This window comes from Crinia signifera, chromosome 2, assembly GCF_055691185.1.
Source record: "Crinia signifera chromosome 2, ASM5569118v1, whole genome shotgun sequence".
Lineage (NCBI taxonomy): Eukaryota > Metazoa > Chordata > Amphibia > Anura > Myobatrachidae > Crinia > Crinia signifera.
In genome coordinates this window covers 232,797,026-232,817,237 of record NC_139218.1, presented here as the reverse complement: position 1 = coordinate 232,817,237, position 20,212 = coordinate 232,797,026, and the positions used below count along the sequence as shown (strand labels likewise).

At 42.2% G+C, this 20,212-nt stretch overlaps 1 protein-coding gene across 1 annotated transcript in view; it reads right to left on the bottom strand.

Moving 5' to 3' along the window:
* Positions 1 to 20,212, bottom strand: part of GCC2 (GRIP and coiled-coil domain containing 2) — a 61,121-nt gene that overhangs the window by 38,597 nt on the left and 2,312 nt on the right. The window contains exons 2-7 of the mRNA XM_083174009.1: positions 19,027 to 19,083; positions 16,606 to 16,690; positions 12,701 to 12,768; positions 12,272 to 12,376; positions 8,251 to 10,971; positions 738 to 810 (exon numbers count right to left, since the gene is read on the bottom strand). Coding sequence (XP_083030135.1) covers positions 738 to 810; positions 8,251 to 10,971; positions 12,272 to 12,376; positions 12,701 to 12,768; positions 16,606 to 16,690; positions 19,027 to 19,083 — 3,109 coding nt within the window. The remainder of the gene's footprint in view (positions 1 to 737; positions 811 to 8,250; positions 10,972 to 12,271; positions 12,377 to 12,700; positions 12,769 to 16,605; positions 16,691 to 19,026; positions 19,084 to 20,212) is intronic.

Here is a 20,212-nt window from a genome sequence, read left to right as displayed (position 1 = left end):
AATGTGTAATAATTGGGATCCGTTCCTATTTGTACCACCAGAAGTATAATAGAATAGTTTTTCTGGAAAAGTAGTCTCTCTCTAGTTTGAAAGAGTGAATGTATATTTACCACAGTGGGTGTCCATTGGCACCCAACCACCTATCTGTCACCTTGCCTTTTGTTATTTGAATCCAGACCAGCCGGCACCGGAATTCGCTATTTTAGCCACAGTTGCTATGGAGTATACAAACATCACTCCCATCGCCATTTGAAGGATATCGCTGCTATGCAATCCAACCTGGATTAAACTCCTTCAATGGACACCCACTGTGGTAAATATACATTCACTCTTTCAGACTACTTTTCCGGAAAAACTATTCTATTATACTTCCGGCGGTACAAATAGGAGCGGATCCCAATTATTACGCATTCAATCAGCAAAGTGCTCTAGGTGCCTGTGCTTTTAGTATATATATTACATTTTTAATATTTATCATAGTGCATTACTGTTGTATATTATTGTCATTATATTAAATTGTATACTTTTATATTAATATTGTCTGTACTATGGTTTATTTTATCTTGCACTATTGTTAACGGAAGCTCTCACTCCCTTTTTAGTAGCAGCTTTGTGACACACCCCATTTTAGAGTCCGATTGTGTTGTTTTTACAACCAAACCTATACACTTAAATATATGTAGCTACATAATATTTAAATATAAAAAATGTATCATAATAAAAATACATTACTGTACCTATCTTCTTTTGAAGGTCTAGTATAAGATTTTGTTGCTCAAGCTCCAGTGTTTTTGATTTTGAAAGCAAATCCTATAAATGAAAAACAAGTACAATATGAAGAACAGTTTCAAGATACACTACGAGGTGTTAATATGTGTAGATTTCTATAGCCTTTCACAACATAAAACGCATTAACATTCAGGGTTCGCTACATTTCGGTAAGCATTCAACCAACCGCTTCCCATAATTGAGAACGCATTAAGTATTAAAAATTCAAGTGGATATGTAAAGGATTTAGGTTTGTATTAATGGCAGAAAAGCATATTTGTGGAAAGCTTACATTCCAAATGTACTAGATACTCATGTTTGCTTATAAATGCAATCATTAGTGTGTCCTCATAATGAGAATATAAATCAGCATGAACCGATCTTCAGTTAACAGGAATATACTGCTGAAGGCTAGTCACAATTAACAATTCACTAGACTGAATATGCAGGTTTCTTCATAGAGAAAATCTACCACACAAAAATCAGCCATAACATTAAGACTAGTGCGGCAGATGTATTCTCATTAACCCCTTGAGTGGTATGCCCGGAAATTTTCCGGGCTCAGCTGCGCTGCCGCAGCGGGCTGTCCCAGAAAATTTACTGGCATACCACAAATATTAAATAGGTGCGCGCCAGTGGTGTCCAGGTGTGAACCACTGGCACATCACCTCTAGAGCCCCCCCCCCCAGTCACTCCCCCAACCCTCCCATCACCTGTGCTCCGGCGATCGCATGCCGGAGCTCTTATAACCCCGCTTCCCCAGCCGCCATACTTTTAGTAGCAATGACGTAGGCGGCAGGCTCGGGGATGTTCGGGGTGGCTCGGGAGCGTCCGACACCAGAGTCCTCCCGAGCCGCCGCGAACGTCACTGCTGAATGGGACAGGCCCGGTGACTAAGTCAGCAGGGACAGCGGCAGCAGGGAAGCTCCGGCATACTAACACCCCAGCAAAACCTATCACTCAAGCGGTTAATGAGATGAAGCAGGAAGAGACATCAACAAGATGTATTAAGATCTTGTCTGCCAAAAGCGGGGAGTGCAAACTGCCCCCTCCTGTGTGTGCGGTACAATGAGCATGCGCAAGATTTTGCTATTACCACAAGATCTCAAGCGCAGCCCGGAGCCAACAGCAGGACAGGGCAGGTGAAGCGGCCAGCGCAGTTAACAGGAGATGTATGCCTAGGAAACAGGTCATACATCGCCCGCACCGCTAATTGCCCGGGGGGGGGGGATTGCAGTGGACAGCTCCGCCGATTGTACCTAGAGCACATTAGGTATGCTGTTTATACATTTAAAAAAAAAAATATTCCCCCCCCCTATTAGGTGATGTAAATAACATTGATTATTTCATTACAGCGGCACCTGTCAGGTGGGATACACAGTATTAGACAGCAAGTGCACACACAGTTCTTGAAGTTGAGGAGTTGGAAGCAGGAGAAATGGGCAAGTGTAAGAATCTAAGCGATGAAAGCAGAACAGCTGGGAGGTATGTTAGAGCTAAGTGGCATATTATTTGACTACCCCACATTATTGCCCTTAAGACCACCCATAGTGTTTACTCTAGGATGACATATATCACTGCAGAGAGGGATGAACAGGATACAGGTCACTTCACACAATGCCACCCCCACCACCAGGAGCCCTGGCTCTGTACACATACATATGATGTCTGCACAAACACTGTATACAGAACCAGGCATATCCTGTGGTGAAGAAAAGTTTAGCACAACATAGACACAGGTAATGTTTGGATGACATTGGGCCTGATTCAGAGTTGATCGCAAATGTAAGATCTTTATGAAATGGGGAAAACCATGTGCACTGCAGGCGAGGCAAATGCAACATGTTCTAAATCTAACAGAGTTATATTTGGTGACTTTACGAGATGACTTCAAACTGAAATCTAAAATAAGTAATTTGGTACTTACCGATAATTCCCTTTCACCGAATCAGCAGGGGACACTGCAATCAAGACGTATGGGATAGAGTAGGTGTACTGGAGGAGTGGCACTTTAAGTTAAAAAACTTCATGTAGTAGGCTCCTCCCTCCCACCCAGACCCCAGTCTTAGAAAAACTGTGTCTGAGAGGAGATGAGCGACCGAGCCTTGCGGCAAGAAGGAGGAGAAAAGACAGTACAAGATTAGGTTAGAAATAACACAAATACTGAAACTGAACAAACATAACCCATTCAACACAATAATAACAGTTTAAACACCAAAACAGGATGGCAGGAGGACTGGCCTCAGAAGGGCGTGCAGTGTCCCCCTGCTGATTCGGTGAAAGGGAATTATTGGTAAGTACCAAATTCCTTATTTCACCAAAATGCAGCAAGGGACACTGCAGTCAAACATATGGGGCCAATACCCAAGCACTAATCCCGGGCGGGAGAGCGCTGGGACTCCTGCAATACCGCTTTTCCAAAGGACGTTGCTGTGCTAGCGAACGTATCAAACCTGTAGAATCGTGCAAAAGTGTTTGCACCAGACCAGGTGGCTGCCTGACATACCTGGGACAAGGACGCACCTCTGACCATAGCCCAGGAAGTACTTACCGACCTGGTAGAGTGTGCTGAGATTGCTGCTGGCAACTGTTGATTACAGGAGCGGTAAGCCTCACGGATTGTGAGGCAAATCCAACAGGCCAAGGTCTGCTTTGATGCTGGCCATCCCCGTTTTATTGCATCGTAAAGGACAAATAAACAATCTGATATCCTCAGGGGCTTGGTACGTGTAACATAAATAGGAACTTCAAGTCCATAGACTCTAGAGGTTCAAAGACCTCTGATTTTAAGGTTAAAATGATGGACAAATCCCATGGTGCCGTTAAAGCTGAAAGCGAGGGTTGCATCGTCAAAACCCCTTTAAAAAATGTCTGGACCTCTGGAATTAAAGCCAGGCGGCAATGAAAGAACACTGAAAGAGCCACTATCTGCACCTTAAGGGAAGCCAAATGCAAACCCGCAGTTAAACCTGTTTGCAGACACTCCGAAAGTCTAGCTAATCTAAAGACTGCTTTGGGTACGCCTCTTGATTCGTACCACCTCACGTACGCCTTCCATATACGATGGTAATGTGAGGAAACAAACTTCTTTCCTAGCTCTGATCATTGTAGAAATTACTGTTTGAGGTATACCTCTTATCTTGAGCAGGTCGGCCTCAACCGCCAAGCCGTCAAATATAGAAGAGTTAAGTCTGGGTAGATGAATGGCTCTTGTTGTAACAGGTTGGGCCGTAGAGGGAGTCGCCACGGTTTGTCTGCCACTAAGTAGTTCTTGAGGTCTGAGTACCACGACCTTCTCGGCCAATCCGGAGCCACCAGAATGACCGTAGTGGCTTCCTGTTCTACTCGTTTGAGTACCCTTGGTAGCAAGGGAAACAAATAGGTATATGAGGTCGTAATTCCACGGAATTGTCAACGCGTCCACTGCCACTGCTGCAGAGTCGAGAGACCTGGCACAATACTCTGGGAGTTGATTCAACTTGGATGCCATGAGGTCTATTTGAAGTGTTCCCCACCACTTGGTCAATAGGTGGAATACCTCATTGTTGAGGGCCCATTCCCCATGATGGAAGTCCTGGTGGCTGAGAAAGTCCTCCTCTTAATTTTACACTCCGGGGAAGAAGATTGCTGAAAAGCTGAGTGTGTTGCTTTCTGCCCATTCTAGGATGGAACGAACTTCCCTCATTGCTGCCTGACTTCTGGTTCCGCCCTGATAGTTTATATATGCGACAGCATCTGTTGTGACGATTGTCCACATGTAAGGCTTGAAGCTGCGCCCCTGTAGCAGATTGTCCGTATTGAGCCACGACTGATGTGACCTTCGTGCTTCCTGAGAGAGGACAATGGTCTTGTGTAAGTGTAGGTGGGAACCCGACCACTGGGACAACATGTTCCATTGGAAGGTTCTTGAATGGAATCTGCCGTAGGGAAGTGCTTCAAATAAAGCCACTATCATTCCCAGTAGTTTGGTACACAGGTAAACAGAAACTCTGCGAGGGAGTAAAACTTGTCTGGTCTTCCTTTGAAGGGTTAGGGCTTTTTCTCTTGGAAGTATTACGCTTTCCTTTTTGGTGTAAAAAATGAGACCCAGGGACAACAGTCTCTGACTCGGCTGTGACTGGGACTTCTTGAAATTCAGAATCCATCCATTCTGAACCAGAAACTGACACGTTGTAAGTGAATCCCTCTTGAGCTTCTCCTGACAGGAAGCCTTCAGGAAAAGATAGTCTAGATATGGGATTATCGTTATCCTCGGAGTCCGAAGGACTGATATCATGCAGGCCATAATCTTTGTGAATACTCTGGGCGTTGACAAGAGGCCGAATGGGAGAGCTTTGAACTGGTAATGTTGATTGCGTATAGCAAATCGAACAAACCTTTGATGGGGTTCCCAAATAGAGACGTGTAAATAGGCATTCCTATTCCTCCTTTTCTAGATTCATTATTACTGACCGAATGGATTCCATCTTGAACTTGTGGTACCGAATGTAGTTTTAGATGCTTCAAATTTAGGATCGGATGAACCGAGCCATTCGGTTTTGGAACCACGAAAATACTGGAGTAGTAACCCCTTCCTTCCTGGTCCCTGGGTACCGGAATAACTACCCCCTGTACCAACATTTTTTGTATGGAATCCTTCAGTGCCTCCTGAGTGGTTGGAGATAGTGGGAGTCCTATTGTGAAAAATCTTTCTGGGGGTTGGAAAGCGAATTCCAGTTTGTAGCCCTAAGCTACAATCTGAAGCACCCAATTGTCTCTGCAGTAAGTTATCCAAGTTCCTAGAAACAGTGACAATCTTGTGCCCACTCTGGGATCCCCCACATGCCACAGGTTTGTCGGCGGCCTTGGGTTCTGTTCGACGGGCAACAGTAGGGTTTGAGGATGCTGCTCTGCTTCCTCTACCTCTGCAGCCTCAAAAGGAGGAAAAGCCCCCGCGAGTACATCCCCTATAACTAGATGTTCCTCGAAATGCCCGAAAGGACGGGGCAGTGAAAACCCGTTTTGGCGCAGGAGTTCATGATGCGTCTGAATCGGTGACAACTGCAAGACAAACACACGAGACACACACACACACACACACAGAATACATTAGTATATGTGACAGGCTCTGTGTTAGGATCGAAAGGGAGAAGGCTTTTCCCTATAAAATGTGAATGTGTGACCCTCCACTGACTTACAGAATCCCCTGAAGTCCTGTGAGGGGGGCAGAAACTGAGGTGCAGGGAAGCGATATCTGGACACTGTCACCACCAGCAAGAGCAGGTGCCATGAGGGAGGCTGTAATGGCTGCCAGGTGGGACCAGACAAGTGGCGCCAGCGTTCTGATTGAATTAAGCTCCGCCACCCGCTCCGGTGTGAAACGCAGTTTTCCAGATGCGCCAAAGTTTAAATGAGCGGTGCAGAGCGGCACGCTAAATACAGCTGCCCCTCTCAGCTACCTTACGCCTCCTCACTCTAGCGCTCTGCACGCAGTGGCTATACTCTAGGCTCCCCGCTTAGTGGTGTGCTATTCCGGTCACCGCCACTATATACAGCTGCCCACTCTGAGCTGTCACATACCCGCAGCTGATGTTCCCTGGAGTGTGGCGATGGCCGTGGACCCGTAACGCGAGCCGCAAGCAGCTGCGGCGGGTCCCAGAGGCGGATGCTCCGGTGGCCGGGTACTGGAGGCACACTGCATGCAGTGTCAACCAAACCCCTCAAAGTAAAATAAAGATTAAGTAAAAAAAAAAAAAAAAAAAATGTAAGAACTACTCCTCCGGGCACTTTTTCTAAGACTGGGGTCTGGGTGGGGATAGAGGAGGGAGAAGCCAACTATTTGAAGTTTTTTACTTAAAGTGCCACTTCTCCAGTAGACCTACTCTATCCCATACGTCTTGACTGCAGTGCCCCCTGCTGCATGTATGTGAAATTGCAGTTTAAAAATAAAGCAGAGATAGATTATATACACCATCAAAACTGTACATTACCAGTAAGATTTATCATAGCTACAATATTACTAATCAAATGAAAAAAGTGATTGAGTCATGTTATTTAATCTAAAGGCCTGGCATATGTACCTTGTTGCCAAATTACGAAAGCAGCTTTTTATAATGAAGCGTTCCTGTAGACTTAAGCTCTAGGTTAAATTATATTTATAAACACTGGTATTCATCACAAACTAACCTTTACTCTGCGCAGGGTTTCATTAAAAAATACAATCAGCAAGAGCTATACATTTTATCAACACTTAATTACTAATTTAAATTAAGATTTTTTCATGTTAATTTCTACCCCCACCACTTTAATATAAAATTTCAAACAGGGTGCCAACTTCTTCATCAAACAGAGCCAACTCTCATCTTAACCCTTGGTTCCATATTTAGTGTTCCCGCTAGGCTGTTTTAGCGGGGAGCTGCTCCCTGACTGATTTTTAAAGGGCAAAATGCGCCCTGCCCCTCTCGCAGCGCCCCGCTAAAAAAGCCTCACGGGGAAGCCCAGCAGCACAGTGGCTTCGGAGGGGCCGGGCCCGCCCCCTTTGATGACGGTGGTCGGGCCCGCCCCCTTTGATGACGACGGCGGCCTGGGCACGCCTCTTTCATGACAGCAGCGGCCCGGGCACGCTTATTTCATGACGGCGGCGGCGGGCCGGGCACGCCCCTTTCATGACGTCAGCGGCCCAGGCACGCCCCCAGCTATGACTTCAGCGTGCCTGGTCCGCCCCCCTGCCCGCTGTCACTCCTAGAGTGAACACTAATATTCATGGTCAGACAACTCCTTTGCTTCACTACATCTCTGCTGTTTTGTGTACGAAGAATTGTAAAACTTAAAGTTAGTTCTGTGTACTCTGTATTGTTGTAATATGTGTGCCATATGTACAGTGTTCAAACTACTTGTGGCGCCTTATAAAGAAAATGGGTACTTATGTATTATCTGGGCTCCCATGTTAAATGAACCCCATTTTTTCATACCCCTACTATCCAACTACGCATGGAGTTGATTTTATATAGTGTGGCGAGCGCAGCGAGCCACCATGCCCGAAGCGTGGTGAGCGTAGCGAGCCCCGCGAGGGGACGCGGTCTCATAAGAAAAACGGGAGCCCAGATATTACATAAGTACCAGAAAATGTATTAAAAATTATGTATTTGTCCTGCATCATCATAGTCATGGTTTTCTTGTTTTCTCATTTGTTTGTCGCATTGCAAAACCTTTGTATCGCAATTTAAATAAAGATTATTAATAATAAAGGATACTAATAATAGTACAAACAACAACAACAACGTTTTTTTACAGGCATCCCAGTTACATTTGACACTGAAGATATGGCTTATTATAATGTCCCATTAAACACAGACTGCAAAGTAAAAAGCAACTAAACAGCACATGTATCCAAATAGGATCACACTTTTCTAAATTTCCTTACATGCCTAAAACAAACATTCATTTAACTCATAGCTTTAATGGCCTGTATTCAAACAATGGTTAAGATTTCCAATTTCTCACCTGTGCAGACTGAAGTTCTTGTGTTACAGCATTGAAAGCCAAAGCCTTGTTTTCAGTCACACTTTGTAAACCTTCTTGTACCTTCTTGTTAGATTCTATGTCATTTGTTTTTTGTACCTGTAATGCATTCAGTTCTGAAGTTACATTTTCAATGCGAGAAAGTAAATCCTGATTATCCAAATTAGATTTTTGAAGTGTATTTTTCATTTCTAGCAGATCACTCTGCAGAGCTTCTTTGTCTCTAAGTGTTTCCTCCAGTTCTTCTTTTAAAAGAGACTTTTCCTTCGAGTAGTCACTCAAGAGAGCCTGTAGTTCTGAGCACTGTATCTCAAACTCTTCCTGTAGCCCCTCAAGCTGAACAGATGTCTCCTCTCTCTGTAACATCACATTTTGCTTTTCTTCCTTTAACTGAAGTACTGCTTTATTAATTTCTTGTAGGATAGTCATGAGATCTTGGCCTGTGCACTCTACAGCCAATATGTCTAAGAGAACATAAAGCTGGCTTTTTAATTCCTCTATATTGCGCTCTTTGGTCTCAAGTAGAGTAGTTACTTCATCTGTCCCATCTACTACCAGTTGTAATTTCAATCCTAGTTCTTCCTTAGAAGCTAGGCAACCATTGTGCTCTGTCAAAAGCCTATCAAAATCTCTAGAAAGCATGTCCTTTTCTTCGTTAAGTCTTGACACCTCATCACACCACTGCCTTGATTCAGTCTGCAGATTTTGCTTGTCAAGAATTAGCATGTCTACTTGCTGCTGGAGGTTTTTCATTCCGATCAGGCTCTGATCCCTACTGGTCACACATTCTTCCAGTTTTTGGGTCAAATCCCCTACGGATTGCTCCAGATGTGCAATAAGCTTTACGTGGCCTTCAGATTCTACTTGTAAGCCAACTGTCTTTGTCTGCTCAGTCCTACATATTTCCTTCAGTTTTTGGATTTCTTCACATGATTGCTCTATGCTAGAGGATAATTCAGCATTTTCCATGGCTGTGTCTGCTATTTTCACCTGAAGAACTTTTAAGAAAGCCTCTTTCTCGTGTAAAGTGATGATAATGTCCTCATTTTTTTGGTGCAATTCCTTCATCTGAAGTTGAAGTTCTTCATACTCGCTCGGTTTGGATAGTTTTATGGAATCTTGCAGTTTTTGAGTCAGTATCTCAATGGTTTGCTTCAGCTGATCATTATGCATAGCATGGCTGGCTGCTTCATGCTGTAACGTCACGGCTCTAGCTTGTTCCGTTTTGCACATTTCTTGCAGCTCCTGGATCTCATCGCTGACTGTAGAAGATCTCTCAGTGGCCATTTTCAACTGCAGATCCTTAATCAGATCATCTTTCTGATGCAAAGACAACAGAAGTTCTTCACTTTTCTGTTCTAATTGAATAATCTTAAAATTAAGTTCTTCACGTTCATTTAGTTTCGAAGAGAACTCCTCAATTTCTTCTTGGAGTCCATTCACAGTTTCAAGAAGGTCATTCTTGTCCTTGTATGCAGCTCTCAATTTCTGCTGCAGCTCATGGACATCAGTGGCCTGTTGTTGCTTCATAATTTCAAATTCCCGGCTGATCTTGCCTGCAGACTCTCCAAGTTCCACCTGTAGGCTGACAAACGTTTCCCGCAAACCCTCATAACTGCTCACAGCTTCCTCTCTTTCTTGCTGGGCCTTATCACACTGCTCTTTTAAAAGTTCTATTTTATGCACAAAAGACAATCTCTCCTTCTCAAAGCGTGATACAATTGCTTGCTCTTGCTCAAACATTTCTTTTTTTTGCTGATCTTTAATAGCTTGAATATCTTCATTTTTTTGTCTTGCCAACTGTTCATGTTCGATTTTTGAATACTGAAGCTCAGCCTTTAATTTTTCTATCAGACCATTATACTCCTCTATGGCAAGCTGAAGTTCATTTATCTTAAATTCTAATTCTTCTCGCTCATGGAAATAGTCACTTTTCAAATGCTGAACCTCCTTTTCTAGACCAATCTTTAAATGATTTATATAGGTGAGCTCATCTCTTAAGAGGCTTTGCTGAGATTCCAACTCTGATACAAGACTTTTTAACTGTTCGACTTTGCCATTATCACTTTGCAGTGAGCTATTTTGCATACTAGAGTATTCAGCCAGCTTTTTTTGTAGGATTTCCATTTCTTGCTCATGTTTATTACTTTTAGTCATTTCTTCATGCCACCTCTTCTCTTTTTCTACATATTGGTTGATGAGGTCTTGCAGTAACAATTTCTCTTGCTCTAACCCTTCCATGGAGGTTTCAAGCTGTTGCTTTAGACTCAGTTCGACATCTTGATGTTCATTTTGTAGTTTCAGAACCCGCTCCTTTAGCTCTTGGATCTCACAACTATACTGCTCTGAAGTTGTCTGTGCTTCCCTAAGCTTGGCTATTTCTTGGTTTTTCTCTTCAGTAGCAGCTTCTAATGAGTTCTGCAAACTAGATATCTTAACCTCATAGCCTTGAGGGATAAGCTGAAGCTGTTCCTTCAGTCTTTTAATTTCTGCAGATTGGTTTTCTTGCAAGCCCAGTTTGTCAGTCAGCTCTCTCTGTTTCACAAGTGCATCTTGTAGTTCTATCTTTATGGCAGCCACATCTTCTTTATGACTAATACCAGTCTGCTCCAGTTCATTCTGTAATACTTCAATTTCTTTTAAGAAATTATTACTTGAATGCTGTAAATCTTGATGCAGTTCAGCAGCTTTCTTGGTAGCATCCTACAAAACACGAAATAAGACAAGTGTGATAAACTTATTTTAATTTACAGAAATAGAAATTGGGAAGAAAACTGTGCTGCTATAGTCTTATATGTACTACTAATGCAGAAAAATACCAACCAAAACACCAGAACGCATCTGTTAAAGAATGTTAAGAAGTGCTAAATACTGTTTAGTATAAGACCCTCTCAGAGGCCCAAGTTCATCCCAACTGCCTGGAGGCAAGTTGGATTTTGGTACCCCCTCAAAAAAAAAAAAAAAAAAAATTAAATGGCTCCAGCTATGCTGTGTGAGAATGGCCAGTGGGTCAGGGTCAGACTCTCGAACATTCAGAATAAGCCTTCACCGGTGCATCCCATGTCACAATCCAGCAGCAGCTGCACCGTTGCTTGCTGCAGCACAGGTCGAGTGGTACCGGCAGGAGCCATACTGTCCTCTATTGCTGGTATTAGCAGGGTATCTGGCATACAGCAAATAAACTATGCAGGTGCACCGCAGAGCACCGTTGGAAGAGCAGAGGTCATATTTGTATTCCACTGTGAACCACACAGGTGCTTCTATACATGCAGGAGTCCCTTCAGGGCTTGGAGTTTTCATTGCCTCTGGGTGTTACTCCCCTGGTCCTTCTACCCAGTTCAGCATCACATAATTAAGCTCTCTAACAATATTTACACATTCTATACAGCATTATTTTCATTATCTGAATTCTTACACAATTAGAACTGGTACAACTGGAACACTAATTATAACATTTAAAATACACCACACAAAAACTGCTTACCAGTTGATAGATCTATAAGAAGAACCAGTCAATAGGTCAACGCCAAAATGTCAAAGGACCAACAGGTAAAAGCTAGACATGCTTAAGGTGACCAGAGAAATGCATAACATTTGGACTGTAGTACAAATGAGACTACTAATTATATTACATTTCATTTGTGATGAGCATGTCACACCATCATAATGATTGACAAGAAGCTGGTGGTAGTGGTGGAGTGGATGCTGTACTGTTCTATATACGTTCTTTTGTAATCTCCTTCAGTTGTTGGGAAGATTGCTTCTAAGAATACAACTCCCTCCTTCCCCTATCTTGCTTACTGCCTTCACTCAATCCTGAATATCTGCCAACTGCTAAAAAAAAACCATTTATTTTATGGTTCCCAATTGTTTATTTTAGGCTCAGTGTTTTTTGCGGGGACAAAAGGAATTAGGTTTATGTCTGTTAAAGTTGATTATTATTTACAATAAATCTTGTAATCCATGAACATGCTACTTCTTAGATTAAGGAAGCAATAATTACCTTAGCTTCTTCTTTTGTTTTAGCATATTCTTTCTTCAGAGAGGCCAACTGCTGTTGAGTTTCTGCCTTTTCTAAAAGGACAGCATCCAGTCTTTCCGTGAGTGCCTAAAAGAGGAGGAACAGGTTGTGGCTATTGTAGAGCAACACAAATTGATGTCAGAATCGGGCAACTAGACCTCAATCAGCTTCATTTTCCCAGACTTTACTAACGGCATATTTACCAAACAGCAGACCAAATTACTGTACCTAGTGGACTGCGTCCATATAATTGCTCCTGACAAAATAGTGAATCATACAAAAGCAGGTCATATCTGTATTAATCACCTACCAACTATGTGTTCTACTTCAATAAAAGCATGCTTACTATTTGTGCAAGAAAACCTGTGAATTAGTGAACAGCTTACAAGACAACAGAAAATTATGTCTTACCTGTATAACATTATCTGTATCCTCCCCAGCTGGTCTTGATTTCAAGGATTCTATTTCTTTTTCTAAATCTGCAAATTAGGTGACATTAATGAAGTGGGTGCAAACACAGAAGTGTGCCAGCTGAAGAAATAAGTGGTTTAACCTCTGGAATGAACACACATGCAACAGTGTAAATCTATACCATTTACAGCCATTAGCTATTCATAGGCAGTCATTGGTTTAATATAGTTGCGATACTTGGTCTATACTTTTATAAAGTTCTATACTTATAGAAGTTGTTCAGCTCATCAGCTAGGTGTTGGTACATGGCGGTGGGTTTGGGTGTTTTCTTGTAGCTGGTTATAGATTGCATTCCTTTCCACTAATGACCCTGTATCATTGTTTCCTGAAAGGAATGTAATCTATAACCAGCTACAAGAAAACACCCAAACCCACCGCCATGTACCAAGACCTAGCTGATGAGCTGAACAACTTCTATTGCAGGTTTGAAAAAAAGTAGTCTACTGTGAACCAAACCATACCCTCTGTGCTGCCCCAAATGTCGACAGCCAACTCCAGTCACTCCAGGTCACCCAAGTAGAGGTGGAGGAGATGTTCAAGAGGGCCAAACCAAGGAAAGCACCATGTTCTGACAGGGTGTCACGATCTGCCCTGAGAGTATGCGCGGGTCAACTTGCCCCCATATTCACCAGGATCTTCAACAAATCACTGGAGCTACGCAAGGTTCCCTCTTACCTCAAAAGCTCCACTATTGTTCCGTCCCCAAGAAATCAACTATAACAAATCTGAATGGACTACTGGCCGATAGCTCTGATGTCTGTGATCATGAAAACATTCGAGCACCTGGTACTGAACCACCTAAAAGCTGTGACTGGCCACCTGCTAGATCCCCTCCAGTTCGCCTACCGATCTTATCAATGCATTGAGGAGGCAGTCAACCTGGGCCTGCACTACATTCTGCAGCACCTGGATATGCCTGGTACCTATGCAAGGGTCCTGTTTGTTGACTTCAGCTCGGCTTTCAACACAATCACCCCCAACGTCCTTCACCTAGGAGTCCCTGAAGCTACGTGTTCTTGGATTGTGGACTTTCTGACTGATATAAAACAAGTTGTGAAAGCGGGGGAATTCACCTTCCAAGTGCGGTCCATCAGTACAGGAGCCCCCCAGGGCTGTGTACTCGCAGCCCTGCTCTTCTCCCTGTACACCAACGACTGCACCTCAGAGGCGCAATCAGTAAAGATAATCAAATTTGCCGATGACACTACCATCATTGGCCTTATCAAGGACGGGGACGAATCGGCCTACAGACAAGAAGTGGACCGATTGGCCCGGTGGTGCAGCAGCAACCATCTAGAGCTCAACCCACTCAAAACCATTGAGATGGTAGTGGACTTTAGGAAGAAGGCTGTTAGTGTTCCTCCTCTAACAATTGCTGACAGTGTGGTGTCCTAGGAACCCCAATCTCCCAGGACCTTAGGTGGGGGCCCAACACTGATACTATTGTTGAAAAAGCGCAGCAGAGGCTATTCTTCCTTAGGCAACTGAGGAAGTTCAACATACAACAGAAGCTTCTGCTTCTCTTCTACTCCACAATTGTGGAGTCTGTACTGTGCTCCTTAATACTGGTCTGGTACGGCTCCGCCAGCGAGAGACAAATGCAGACTCCAAAAAGGTAGTCCGAACTGCGGAGAAGATAATCGGGACAGACCTTCCCTCTGTCCAGGACCTGTACCTGTCCAGAGCAAAAAAGTGGGCAACGAAGATAGTCAAGGACCAATTACATCCTGGCCATGGCTTGTTTAACCTGCTGCCATCAGGCAGATGCTACAGGGCTATTCCCACCAGAAGCCTAAAAAGCTTCTTTCCTCAAGTGGTTCACCTGTTGACACGTGAATTCATGAACACCTCAATGTCTAGTCGCGCCATAACCCTTTGCACATAATCTAACACGGTGTCCCCTCTGAATAACTCTCTATATGACTGTACATGTTCCCCCACCTGTTTATATTGTTTATACTGTATGCCGTTTACTTGTTACCCACCTGGCTGCTGCACAGCAAACCTTAAACAAATTCCTAGTATACGCAAGTATACCTGGCCAATAAAGCGGATTAAAAGTTAGACTTGCATCAGTTTAACATGAGTTTATGACTCATTCCTATAGCTCAAACTTCATTTTACAAAACCTCTTTGTGTGGAAGTTTTAGGCTGCCAGGCCTCTCTGCACTCATATGCATGTCACGCTTTGAGTTTGCCATGAAGAAAAAGATTGACTGCCTCCACGAGCCCTTACTCCACGTACCAGATGGCTAGAGGTGCGGAAAAAAGAATGCTTAAAGGAGGAGGTATTCCACATCAGCTCACTACAAGCATGTTACTGTTATAGTGGGATGATATTTGGAAGCCATTGGGGGAAAAAAAATTAAAGTGAAGCAAAGTACATCACTTTGTATCATCATGCGGAAAATCTGTCAGAGTGAATTATAAAAGAAGAAGAAAATACTGTGTAGCAAACTGAATACGTATTACTGAAGAGAGACGGAGTTGAGCTTAAAGAAACCATCCATATATGTATAAAAGCTTCAATAGGGTTGAACTGAAGAACTTCATACATATAGTACAGGGGTGGGCAATAAGCGGCCCTCCAGCTGTTGAGGAACTACACATCCCAGCATGCCTTGCCTTAGATTTACTATATAACCATGCTGAAACTAATGCAAGGCATGCTGGGATGTGTAGTTCATCAACAGCTGGAAGGCCGATTTTTGCCCAGCCCTGTATGTAGTACCTGAATTTTCCAGGTGCAGCAGGAACACAACTTAATTTGTTATATTAAGAAGTTTTTAAATCTCATATTGACTTTCCCCTGCAATTATTTTTTAAGTTACATTCTATTACACGTCTTTCATGGTTTTTCCATTTCAGTATGCTTTATTTCTATGGCACCAAGAAATCATATATATTATATCTAGGTGGTATATATTATATCTAGAATTCTCTCTGCCCGTTACACCTGTCCCCCCTCTAGTGCACATGGTATTGTCCATTTGAGAAGGAATTTGCCTTTGAGAGTGAACCAGAATAAGGGCCTAGGTGGATGATATGGTCTAGTAGTACAGATACACACCTTATAGCAGGAAAACAAAAGATCATTAATATAGCTACAAAATGTCTTCAAACTGATTTAAAATAGGTGGGAAATACATACTTATGGAAAGGTAGTATGGGAAGGAAAATATTTCTACACAGGATCATGGGTAAACCAATACCCAGTCCAGTGGCTTCAGTTGTGACAAAATAACTGGGTATAGCTTTAACAACAATTGTTCATACTTTCAGATGGAAACTAGAATTTGACCAAACCAAAACAAATAAAGTTGGTTTATTAACAATTTTCCATGAAAAGGCAATTGCTTTCCAGACACACATTTACTTGTGTTGAATTTCTGACAGTCTGTGTAGAATCACATTTGGATCTTTAAGGTTATGAGTTTACTTTATTCATTAACATATTATATAAACACAAAGGGGTACATTTAAGGTGCCCATACACGGTACAATAATTCAACACGCTTTGGACTACACATCGCATGCGATTTGCGTGTGATGCAAAGCTAGTTCAAAAAGTATGTGCAGCACATACTTTTTGAACTGTGCGATGGGATGTGCGCGGGAGCGCGCATCGCACTACACCCACAAAATGCACCGTGTATGGGCACCTTAAATTAAGCTTCTACAAATAAAAAGAATGTAAATAAATTATGTGTTAAAATATTTATTTACAAATACCCAAACAAAAGCTTACAGAAAGACATAGAAGCTGTGACACTAGCAGAAGTGCCCATTAAAGCAAAATTATTAGCATATGATTAATATTGCTACACAGGATGATGCATGTATACCTGTACATCTTGATTTTACTTTCTGCATAATCATCAACTGCTTTTTCGCTAATTTGATGAGATCTTCTTTAGAGAGTGAGTCCAGCTGTAACGCATTAATTCACAGGAAATGTAATTACAAAATGCAATGTTACAGGCAGCTGCTGTGAAACAACCTATAGTACACTAGTGTGCGGATGGCAAATTGGAAATAAACACCCACCGAGATTAAGCAGTACTAAGTTTAAAAAATATTTTGCCAACACATGCTACATTACTGAGCAATTTCCTTTTTGTTTTCCATTACAAAGGCCTCACTATGCATTTACCTAATTTATCCATAATCTATTAGTTAGCAGCTGCAATGGTAGGATTACTTAAACAGATGTTTCCTCATACACTGGTTTCAGTTGCACTTAACAACTTCTCGGTGTACCATGTCCAAGACGACTTGGTTGCGCCAAGCATCTTGTGTGCTCAAAATGTACATTCTATTTGCATTAATTAAAAGCAAATGGAAGCGACAAAACACTATGTTAAATCCCATACAATCTAGACGACTAGGGGGCACCGTCAATATAGTTAACTATATCGGTGGTGCCGCTAGACAAATGACAGAGTGTACATACTAAACGATACCATTTAGGGACGTCAGCAGGAGCCACTGAACGGTCATTGGCTATATAGCCAGTCAACCTGCATATTCAGCAGAGGGGTCGTTAACGATATTGAGTGTACACACTAGACTTTTTTTTTTTTTTTTTTTTTTTTAATAAGACAAGACAACACTGAGAAGGGCTGTACTGAGCATTATATTTTGATTTATCATCTAGTGTGTATATATATAGGGCTTTATATTGCACGTATCATTTTGATGTGTATACCATTTGATGTGTCTCTAGCACACTGAGTTATGTTTTGCTATATCTGCCATGTTCATAAAACCCCATACACGCTGGGTGACTGAGATGAAGCAGCTCAGTTTACTCGTCTGAGCGGCTTTCAGCTTGACATCGCTCCCCTATCATCGCTGGCCCAGCCACTCATCTGCTGGTATTAGCAGATGAGCGGCTATCCATAGCGTCTTGCTATGGAAAGCCATCCACACTGGGGAAAATCACCAAAACAGGTGTAAAACACAGCGATTTTACCCATCATCATTATCCATACATGCTGGCCAAAAAAAAGCCCAGTGTGTATGGACCTTTAGACTTAATTTAAAAGAAAAAAACATTCTACACCTCTCAAAGTGGCTCAGTCACCCCAGACTTCTGGTGTTGCAAGGTGTAGATGCTATGTGTAAGAGTACACATCTGTTCTATATACCAATATGCCTACCATATTACAACGGATCTATTTTGTGTAAAATGTGACCTGTAATATTAATACAAAGCAGAGAGGAACAATAAAGCATACAAATAGACAAAGCTGCAAATGGCAAGACTGCAGTAACATTAACAATTAAAGAGGAAATCCACCTAAAGTGAGAACTGGACCTAGCAGCTCCCAATTGACTTATGCCAACTACCCCTCCCATAGTGGGCCAATTGAACAAACCATAGTTAAAGTATTCTAAATCTTTGAATGTATCATCCTTTAACACGATAGAGTGAGGGAAGCCATTGTAGACAAACCAGGCAACAACAATATTGGATTTCAAGTACATATGCAGCAAATCATTGTATGTGCTGTGATTATTCTCCATGGCTTGGCAAATTACTGACACACTGGGCCGTATTCAATGAGAATATTCACGGTGTGCTATAAGCACATGAATAAAAATAGCATGCCCCTTCACAGAATAAAATTCCTGATTTTTTTACACCAAATGTAAAACAACCACAACTTTATTTTAAAAGTTCACTCTCCACTTCTCCATGAAAATATGGCGATTTGCTACACGGCGAAAATCACTAAGAAAGACAGCGAGAAGTGCACGTTGAATAGGGTGATTCACTTTCTGACCCAAAAAATCACCTTCCAATGCGAAAATAGCACAAATTCGCCGTGAAACAGGGCGAATTATCCTCATTGAATACTGCCCTCTGTGGCAATCCTAAATCTAAAAGTGCTTTCCTAAAAACTGCCACAAAATGATTAACACACAATGCTGGTGTTGGTGTATCAACCTTTAAAAATAGATATAGAACTCATAACATGCTTCTCATTTTAAGTGTCAATTTAAAGAATGCTACAGCTATATATAGAAAATAAAGGCTGGTAGTAAAACAGATGAATGCAGCACAACTACAATACAGATTACTCACACACGTAACTGGGTTACACAGATCAGGTTGCACACATTCCCTTAAGGTTAACAAGCAGGTTTTCATGAATTAGATAGCAGGTGAATACAGAAACACCAGAAGGCCCAAAGCTTGATCAAACTTTTTGTAGCAATTTTTAAAACAAAAATGGATTGTTCAATGAAAACGTTATTACCTTAGACTTGCCGGCTCCTGGAGTAGCAGGTGATGAAAGTCCATCCTGACCAGTGTCCTAGGGAGAACCATTGCAAACATTATTATACAAGACCCATGGGTTTATTTACAAACAAAATGACAAATTGTGTTTATTTCTGATATTTAAAAGGGCAATGCTCTTACTAGTACAAGCATTGCCCTTTTAAATACCAGGAATTACCGGTAACATGAGCAGAAGCACCAGGTTTTACAAACCCAAGGATTTCTAAATAAACCTCCCAGATTTATTTGTAATCACGAATGTAATAAAAAAATACAAATAAAAAGTTTACATTCCTTGGTAAAGAACAACACATGGAACTACAATGCTAAACCAAAGCACATTATCAAATTGACCATAGAAAAAAACATAATGTATAAGTAAAAATAAACATCCTGACATTCTGCAATAAGTCAAAATGCAAATAAGATACACTCCATTTTAAAATATAAATTAACTCAGCATAGATAGTCAAAATACCCCACCACACAACAAAATGTATACTATTAAACATCTCAATTATTTAATATATACTATAATATTTAAATATATTTTTTGATGGTTATTTACTATGGTAAATGCGGATTCCAGTTGTCTGTACATGAATGAAAATATGTATTAAAAACATAATACATATGCTGCGCTATATAAGAAAGTGTAAATAAATAAATGTATTATTGATCGGTTACCCTTGATGGTCCAAAGAATGCCATATACAGTAGTGTTCCCGCTAGGCTGTTTTAGCGGGGCGCTGCGCCCTGCCCGATTTTTACAGGGCAAAATGCGCCCTGCCCTGCTAGCAGCGCCCCGCGAAAACAGCATGGTGCCTGCCCTGGCTGTGTGCACGGGGAAGCGCAGCGTCGCCTTAGACGGCGATTCCCAGCGCTTCCCCGGCAGCACGGTAACTTCGGCGGTGACGGGCCCGCCTCCTTTAGTGACGGCTCCGGGCGGGCCCGCCCTTTTTGTGACGTCACGGCCCTGGACCGCCCACAATTGTGACGTTGGCGGGCCCGGTCCGCCCCCCTTGCGATGCCCCCCGTGCAGCGGCGCCCTGCCCGCCCTCATTTCTAGAGGGAACACTATTAAATAAAAATATATATATAAAATTTAAGGAACAAATGACAAATTGCTGTGAATTAAAATTTTAACTATGATCGTAAATATC